Below are 9,562 nucleotides of genomic sequence, written 5' to 3'. Positions count from 1 at the left end.
GTATCTAAGAAAAATGGCAGGGGAAGCTCATATTATTTACCTGAACTAGCAACCCCAGTATATCATTCAGAAGGAGTGGGGGAAAGCAGATTTAGGAGAAGGGGGTGTTTGGGGAAGATAGAGTTTCTTAGGAACTAAAAAGAAAGCTTATAAATTTATTGCAGGATGAAACTGCCAATGTACCTGCAGAAAAAGTGAAGAGAACCAAGATGAAAAAACACAGAACACACCTGAGTTTGTAACAAATCTGCTTCAGATTTTTTACACTCTGCCATCCATATATGTGTAATAGTCTAGAATTGCTAGGCCAAATAATGATTACAAACAAGCAAAATATTTTATTAGACTAAAATACTGAAGTGAAAATTAATCACAGAAAGATTACCCTAAGATAAAAACTGTAGAAAATGCTGTTATGGCTGGCATTTTAGGATCAACTGGTCTAGAGATATGATCTCATATGCTCTCATGTGAGATTTTTGAAGACAAACTATGATGAAAACCACATTGCTGAGTCGTATCAGGACACAGCTAAAGTGATTCAAAAGTGGCAGTTCAAGAGGTTCTAAGATTTGGTTACATTTCATGGATCAAACAGGAGACCTTCAAAAAAAAACAAGCTTTACATCTGAGAAAAAGCATTTTAGCATGCTAAAATAGTATTGGCTTGTTTTCTTCAGTTTTTCTTTTGTTATTCCATAATGGGAAACATAAACCTAAACCTGGATTTAGTAGTAGCTGCAGATCTTCTATGAGAAATGAAGCAGATCCAAGGACTATACCATTGAGAGGGATCCTGAGCTCAGTAAACACCTTTTCAGTTCTGAAAAAGGGTGAAAGTCATGACCTCAAAAACATTGAAGCATATACATTGCTAAAGGAAAGTTCATTAGCTACACCAAAACAGCATAGGAATGGAGGAAGATTGTTAAAATGGTTACTTAGAAAAATTGTTTCCTAAATTATATGGAAGTTTAAAGGCAGGAGAATGACATTTGTTCTCAAAATGGTAGTGGAAAAGCTCTCCTAAAAATCATGGCCAGTGCTGCATAAGTAATAACAGGGAATGTTGAGGAGAAGTGCTAGTATTATATTGAGGGAACTAATCACAGATCTAAAGCATAAGTGATCAGGCTGTAGTGAAGCAATATTTGTCTTGATTACCAGGAACAACAAGACAAAAAAACATGGCTTTAGGCAGTGAAGGAAATCTGATATTTAAAATTTCATTTGGAAACATTTGTTCAGAAGAATGCTGTATTTAACTGCAGGACATAGGGGGGAAAGTACTGAGTAATTTTGAAAATACCCATGTATGTTAGCACTTTTATGGAGGAAAATAGCAGCATTATTATATTATAGTAGAGAACCAAAAATGTTGAGAGAGAGAGATGAATGGAAAAGAAACCATCTCCAGATATCAAGACATTAGACTCACTGAAGAATTAGAAACTTTTTAAGGGATGTAAAATATATAAACTTTGATAGGAGCCCAGAAAGATTCAACCAAAGTCTGGTGCTGTTTCCATCTCATGTGTTACCATGTTGTATCATGTACCACAGAGTTGATCTGTAATAGATTTAGTGTCAAGGAAGAGAGGCTGCTGCCCAGCAAACAATGTCCTTTTCTCACCATGACTGTAGTTTTTAAACTCAGCAACCCAAAATACCTCGGCTTCAAACCATATCACAGGCTTTTTACAACTTCCAGGATGCCTCTCCCTGTAACACCCTGCAGAGTCCTACTAGGGAGTAGTTGGAGAAGGGCTACATCAAGAATCCCCTGCCTTCACTGTACATAGTTCAACTGGGCTTTGCAGGATATTTGGGAATTTGAGTTAATAAGACTGCTAAAAGCTCACCAAGAAAGGCTTGCCTGTTAGTTCTAGTCAATAGCAAATACCTTGCTAGAAAATAAGTAAGAGGTAGAAGTCACTATATCCTTTATTGGCTATGCATTGAAAAGGTGATACCTTGAATTTATGCATGGATGTTAGAGACTTAGACAAACTGTTTATTCCTAAAGACATCCCATACACAGAATTCAAGAGGACTTGAGTCCTTCAAGCCATGATCGCAGAAATATTTTGACCTCTGCTAAGACAGTGGTTTTTGTATTGTCTTTAAACATTAACACAAGTCAAAACATTGTTGAGACAACAAGCCAACACACACGTGTAAATGTGTAACGTATCACATTTAGCCCAGGATGAATCAGGACTAAGTTTGGCCCACTTTAGAAGTATAAGTACCATCATGCAACCTTTGATTGTTGCCTTGGCATCTCCAAAATTTTTATTCATTCTGGATTTTACTTGATTTTCTAGACCTCCTGGTCCAGCTGGTGGCTCGGCAGGAGTGGTGAGCATGCATGGCAAGAGGTGGAAAGGCTGAACAAGGCAAGGGCCTTCCTTTTTCTGCAACAGCTAGCTGCTATTTCTGCTCAAGTCCTGGCAGGAACCCATTACCCACTAATTTCTAGATGGAAAAATGGATCATTGTCTTTGATCACAATACAGCTTATCCCCAAGGATTTCTAAGTGGACGAAGAATATACCTGCCAATATTCACTGAATTTATGAATGAGTTTGTACTCCTTTGGGGCTTACTTCCAACTCTACAGAATGAAATAGAAAATATTTCAAATATTTGAGATGCTAATTATGGGATCTCCCTCCTAGTTTGCTAAAGCATGTTTACAACAAACAAAATAAGGGCTTATGTGGAAAATGGTAGAAAGATTTTCAGTAGCTGGTGAAGTTATGGAATTAAAGGTAACCTAAACAAGCATGATTTGTTCGTGTGAAAAGTACTCTGCCAGTGCTTAATTTTGTAAATCTGATATCCTTCCACCAGCATTGGAAAGAGTTACTGGTTTTAAGGGCTAGAAATAATAAGTTGAAATTAGAACTGGCAAAGAAAATTTAAGCATCTCATGCTGTTTTGAAGGACTATTAAGAAAATAATAGGGGTGAAATGAACAAGAAAAAAGGTGGAGAGAATGACAAAGATTATCAGGAATACATAATTACTTCTGTGCTACTCTAGTGATTCTGAAGGAGAACTCCTCAGCATGTAAAAAAGGTGACAAATGAAAAAATTTGTCATAGAATCTACGGAGTCATGAACAGCAGGAAGAAAGCGTTGAACAACACTTGTTCCTTGTCTCTTCCATGACAAAAATGAGGGCGTGTCACATTTAAATGAGCAGGTGACTTGCATAAAGCAAATTAAAAGGGACACTTCTTACCGCTCATGGTTAAAGCTTAGGAGCATTTCACCACAGAATATGTTTAGTGATGTAAATGTACATGATTTCAAAAAACAACTGGACAAATTCATGGAATAAATTCTCTCACAGGTTGTTAAATTCCAATATTATCTCCGCTTTAAAACAAACAAATGAACAGCTTGAAACCTAGATTTCTGGCAGCTAGGAATTAATGTTACACACTTGTCTTGTTCCTATATTCTTCCCTAAACATCTGGTCTTAGCTCATGTTGAAGTCAGTTTATTCTGCTAGATGGGTCTTGGTCTAACCCAGTAAAAATGCTTCTTAAGATCAGAACATCATGAGGACATTTAATCACATTTTACAGAAATTAAAAATCCAAAGAGCTTTAAAGGTAGTCACTTTCACTTGTCAGAACAAATGTACATGGCCCACAAGAATTATAGAACAAGGAGAAAAAATCTGCAAACCAACAAACAAAACAAAACCCAACAAAATCCAACCCAACAAAACAAATAAACCAAACCAACTTGGTCAAGAAGAAAAAATGTTTGACAGGAGTAGAGGGGAGATCACCTCCAAGGATGATAAACCCTTTTTCAGCAGTAGACATGGCTGGAACCCCAGATTTTCTTTAGTTTTTCAGGTGACTGCTGCCAATCCTCTCCAATGCATTGTGATCACACAGACATTGTAATCCTGGCCTCTGCAGAAGGTTTAAAGGTGGTGTTACCTTCCCCAAAACTGCATGGCAAGAGTAGGGGAAAATAAACACCCAAAAATGTGGAGATAAAATGCCGGTCACTGTTATACTGGGCTAAGAAGACCACGGCTGTCACTGTCACTGTTAATGTCTCTGTCATGGACAGAGGTCATGGACACCACCATCCTTTTGCAAGGTAATTGCTGGTGCATTTATTTATTTGTTCTACGACAGATGCAGCTCAGAATTCCATCCAATCTTTGACTCAAGACACAACATTCACAGAATATGGAAATTACTCAAAAAATGGTTCTATACATTAAGAAAAAGTCCAGTTCTGCAGCTCCAGAAAACTCAGAGCGCCTCAGCCAGTGTGCCTGTGTGGCTGCTTGAAAATGCCCTGCATAGTGCCCAGGGTAATCTTTGATTTTTAATAAAGGCCTGGGCTGCACTGGTAAAATGTGGATGTTCTGTGTATGCATGCAGGAATTGTGTGTACAGTATATAACAAAAATTACAATTCATAATAATCCAAAACTTATGAGTAATTTTAATATGCCCAAACAAAGCATAAATCCTAGCTGAGTAACTGTATTTCTCATCCCGCAACTGTGGTTTTAGATGTATGATATATCAGATGATTCACGACTAGCAGGAAACCGTAGAAAACAGCCCCCAAGATCCTGGGTCAATGGTGGTCATTTGGTGGTTGGGTGTGTGGGCAGAGAGCCCCGTCACGGAGGTGGTAAGGTGGTCCAGGAAGTTCCAGCCCTTTCGCGGTGTGGCTCCAAAATTCTTCTTTAGGGTCTCGGGGTGCCGCCCAGTCGCTGAGCGGGGGGATTCCTGCCCGACCGTGCCTTTCTCGGGGGCTGCTTTGGCCGGGGAGGTCACGCCGGGCCCCGAGCCCCGCACTCGGTCCCGCCGCCGGCGCTCCTTGCCGGTAGATGGCATCCCCCGTCCGCGCACAGCCGTGCCCGGAGCGGAGCGGCGCTGACCGCGAGCTGGGGGACAGGGCAAAGCCCCCGGGCCCGCCGCTGGCCGGATTTCGCCAAGGGAAATGCCACCCCGCGATGGCACCCCGATCGGCCCCGTCCAGAACGAGCCGCAGCCCAGCCGAGGCTGGCGGGAGCTCGGGGCTGCGGAGGAGCCGCCGGTGTCACACGCTCAGTGAAGCACCCGCGCGTTCTGCTAGAGCAGGATCGAGGGCACAGCGCGGCTCTTTTGGTTTGTCGCTTCCCTGTGCATTTTTAAACTTCACCGTTCTTCAGACTTTAGAGCATGATTTTTTTAAAGACTGTTTTAAACGTTCAGGCTAGGAGAAGATAAAGAATGGGCGAGGGGGGGAAGGAAGCAGAAAGAGAAAATAGTAACTCTTTGTAAAGGCGAGAAATCTCTTGAAGACGAAGAATCCTATCTACCTTTCTTTAGTAGCTTCCCGAGGACCTTAAAACTAATTCGAAGATAGATTTTATGAACTGTAGGAACTGTAAATCCGAGTGATATCTATTTTTGTGCAGGAAAAAAAAAATATAGCAATTAGCTGGATATAGAGGGTTGGGTTTTTTACTTTTTATTCCCCCCCATTTTGTAACTTTTGGTGGTATTGCCTTGCAGGCGCCTTAGTAGTGAACAAAATGTAAATAGGATTATTTGGAAATAGTAGAAAGGATTATGTTGTAAATCCATGGAACTGAGTTTGAAACAGGGTGGCTTGTAGCTTTGGGTTAGGACAGTATAGCGACAAACCAAAAGGTATTTCGAGAAATTGGGTGTGTACGTTGTTTGCGAAGTGTGATTTGATCAATGAGACTTTATGCATCAGTCTGCCCTTCTCAGGACGATTTCTGCCAAAGAAAGAAATGCTCCTTTACTCCCAGTCGGATCTTGATTGCGGTTTATCCTGCCAGAACTGGGAAAGATGGGATTTTTCAAAGCCTTTCTTTTTAAGACCATGGTAATTGCATTTCTGTCCAAATTTCTGGGGGGTTTATTTTATTTGGGTTCTTTGGTGGAGTTTTTCTCTCTCTCTCTCTCTCTCTTTTCTCTCTCTCTCTCTTTTTTTTTTTTTTTTTTTTTTTTTTTTTTTTTTTTTTCCTGCCAGCCCTTACATAAAGGGGGCCCCGGTCTTCTGTCGTATCATAGATTACCTGAAAAGGGGAACAGTGCCAAAAGGGGAACAGTGCCACTAAATTAGCAAGCAGTCCTCTGACGTTTTCTCAGGGGTGTTGCTCCTACTTAAAGCGAAAGTTCCATTCTAAAGGCCAGTGACTTTATTTCCTTTACATACAAAGGAGGTAACGCTAATTCTCTGTGTTTCTCATAGCGGAGGGAGTGGAGTGTTTCTTAAAATGGAGGGAACTGCTTCTCTCTCTTTAATAACCATAGCCTTACAATTTGACTGAGAATAGTGGTGTGTTTTGGAGGCTGTTCTTTTAGAGTTTGTGAGGTCGATAGCCAGAGATATTTTATTTCCTTCTAAAGTAAATTAAACTCTGGAGAGTGATGGGGGAGAGGTAGGGAAGGATGTCTCTCAACCATTCCGCGGACAGAAGTCTGAAGTTTATTAACTCACCATCTCCCTCTCCGGTTTGATTTTTTCTTCCCCCTTCCTTCCCACGGGAAGCAGCACCCCGTCTCTGAGGGCAACCCCGGAAGATGCAAAGCTCCTAGACCGTCCTCAGGGTATCCGGGAAGATGCGCCTACACTTTGCGACAGACTTTTTTTCCTTTTGGGTTTGGTTTTTTTTTTTTTGGGTTTTTTTTTTTGTTTGTTTTTTTGGGTTTTTTTTTTTTTTTTTTGGTGGTTTTTTTTGTTTGTTTGTTTGTTTTGTTTTGTTTTTTGGGTTTTTTTTTTTTTCCCCGCGGAGGGTCAAGTGTTATCTTTATTTTCTCCCTTTTCCACTAAATATGGCACCGGTCTCCCCGCGCCCCCCCCCCCCGGGGCCCCCCCTGGATGGGGTGAGGCCGGGAGGGCCCAGACGGTGGCGAGGCGCCCTTCTTGGCCAGGGGGGAAGGCTCGCCGGGTTCTGACGCTGGGAGCCATGTGATGGCCCCCTCGCTACAAGGCGGGGAGGAAGGCTGCCCTCCCTGGGACTAAGCCCCAGCCTTTTCACCGTGTTTCCTAAGGCCCAGCAAGCCGTCCCCTACGCCCTCCCTCCTCGCCAGCCTCCTCCCCTCTCCTCCTCCCAGGACTAGGCGCGCTCCCTCCTGCCCCGCATCCATTAATGTCTGGGGGCTGAGGTGAGGAGAAAGAAGGGGAAACCGACTTCCAGGAGAGACGGCGCAACCTCCCTGCGCCCGCAATAACAGATCCCAACCGAAAAAAAAACCGAAAAAGAACCCCAAAAGGGGGGAAGGGAAGGGAAAAAAGAGAAAGAGAGAAATCCAAACGGCAGCAAAAAATACCCCGAAACAAAACCCTGACTAGCCGCCGCCTCCGAGCGGGCGGCGGGAGCGCTCCAGAGGCGCGGCAGCGGCGCTGGGGGCCGGCGCGGCTCGGAGCGGCCCGCCTGCCCGTGGCGGCGGCGGGGCGGCTCTCCGCGGAGCGGCGCGGAGGCCTGGCGGCGGCGGGGAAAGCGCCCGCTCGCCCGCCGCGCCGCGCCGGCCGCCACCGATGCGCTGCCCCGCCGCCGCGCCATGACCCTTAGCTCGGAGATGTCCGAGGCGTCGACGCTGGCTGAGGAGACCGACATCGATGTGGTGGGCGAGGAAGACGATGAGGAGGACGACGAGGAGCCGCGGACCCGCCGCCGCCGCCGCTCCTACGCCGAGGATGAGGAGGAGGACGAGGACGACGACGAGGAAGAGGACGAGGAGGACGTGGGCGACCTCCACGCCGCCGCCCTGCTGCCGCGGTCGCCCGTGCGCGGCGGAGGCGTAGGTGGCGGCGGCGGGGCGGGCGGCGGGGACGCTGCCGGTGGCTCTCGGCCCCCCTCGCGGGGTGGCCCGCAGAAGGCGACGGCGGGCGGCGGCGGGGCGGGCGGCGGCGGCGGCGGGGCGGGCAGCGGCGGCGGCAAGAACAGCCTCGTGAAGCCGCCCTACTCCTACATCGCTCTCATCACCATGGCCATCCTGCAGAGCCCCAAGAAGAGGCTGACGCTGAGTGAGATCTGCGAGTTCATCAGCGGGCGCTTTCCCTACTACAGGGAGAAGTTCCCTGCGTGGCAGAACAGCATCCGCCACAACCTCTCCCTCAATGACTGCTTCGTCAAGATCCCCCGGGAGCCCGGCAATCCTGGCAAGGGCAACTACTGGACGCTTGACCCCGAATCCGCCGACATGTTCGACAACGGGAGCTTCCTGCGCCGCCGAAAGCGCTTCAAGCGGCAGCAGCTCCCGGCGCCCGAGCTTCTGCTGCGCGCCGTGGACCCCGCCGCCTTCCTCCCGCAGCCTCCGCCGCAGCCCCCGCAGCAGCCGCCCTGCGCCTACGGACCCTACGGCTGCGGCTACGGTCTCCAGCTCCAGCCTTACCACCCCCACTCCGCCCTCTTCGCCTTCCACCACCCCTCTCCGCCGCCCCGCCAGCCCCCTGCCGCCCCCGGCAGCGCCCCCGGTGCGGCGCTGCCCCCCGCCGCCGCCGCGCCGCCGGGCCCCTTGCTGCCGGCGGCGGAGCTGGCACGGACGCCCTTCGGCTACGCGCACCCGCTGGGCCCGGCGCTGGCGGCCTCGCTGCACTCCGCCAAGCCCGGCAGCGGCGCGGCGCTGGCCCGCTCGCCCTTCTCCATCGAGAGCATCATCGGGGGAAGCCCCGGCCCCGGCGCGGGCAGCAGCTGCGGCTCGCAGTCGACCGCGGCGCCGGGGCTGGCCCGCTCGCTGGGGAGCGCCGGGAGCGGCCTGCCCCCCGCCGCCGCCCTGCCCGCCACCCCCGGCTTCGCGGCACGGATCTCTAACTGTTAAGTGTTTGGGAGTCTTTCCGAAGGTAGGATCTGGGGTATCTCCTTTCTCCGCCGCTCGGACGCCCGGCGGACGCTGCCCGCAGGGGCTGCCTGTCTTTGCGTGGGGATAATTGTGACGGGGCTCGGGGGCCGTCCGCCGCCAGCGACGGACCTCCCGCGACCTTCACTAGTGCAAAGCCAGGTGTAGATCTAGATACTGCACGGGCAGGCGGTCGCTACATCGGAAAGTTACTCGCTACTCCTTAAAAAGAAACAAACATGGTGATAAATAATGTCTCTAAACCGCTGAAGTTCAGAGATTCTCAGGTCTAGGAGCTTGAAAACAGTAATGTACAGGAGGAAAAAAAAGGCTTGAGGGAGGACAGCAGAGCAATACTTTTTCATTTAGTACACTTGTCTCATGTACTTTTATAAAAGAAAAGATTAACGTGTTTACACCGAAGAAAGTCAAGATTATCATTTCTTATTTTAACCTGTGTTTTGTATTATAATAGACTTACGGAGTTTTTTTATTTTGTACTTTATGCGTATTCTTTACAAGGAATATTGTTAAAATTACAGCAAGTATTATTGTACCATTTTAATGTAAAATTTTTACACATTTTCAAAAATAAAATTTTTAATTTTCAAAAAAAAAAAAAAAAAGTCAAAACCAAACCCAAAGACCAAAGGAGCCCAGCCAAACAATTGGCTTTGGATCCTTCCCTCCTTAGCACTTCTCCTTTCTTTGG

General features: G+C 47.3%; 1 protein-coding gene across 1 annotated transcript; it reads left to right on the top strand.

Moving 5' to 3' along the window:
• Window positions 1–7,572: 7,572 nt before the first annotated feature.
• Window positions 7,573–8,832, top strand: FOXD1 (forkhead box D1). Its single transcript, XM_058044295.1, has one exon. The coding sequence runs from the start codon at window positions 7,573–7,575 to the stop codon at window positions 8,830–8,832; it is 1,260 nt and encodes a 419-aa protein (XP_057900278.1).
• The last annotated feature ends 730 nt before the right edge of the window (window positions 8,833–9,562 follow it).

Source organism: Melospiza georgiana, chromosome Z (assembly GCF_028018845.1).
Source record: "Melospiza georgiana isolate bMelGeo1 chromosome Z, bMelGeo1.pri, whole genome shotgun sequence".
Lineage (NCBI taxonomy): Eukaryota > Metazoa > Chordata > Aves > Passeriformes > Passerellidae > Melospiza > Melospiza georgiana.
Note: the sequence above shows the minus strand (reverse complement) of the source record. Positions and strands in the feature narration are given on the sequence as shown.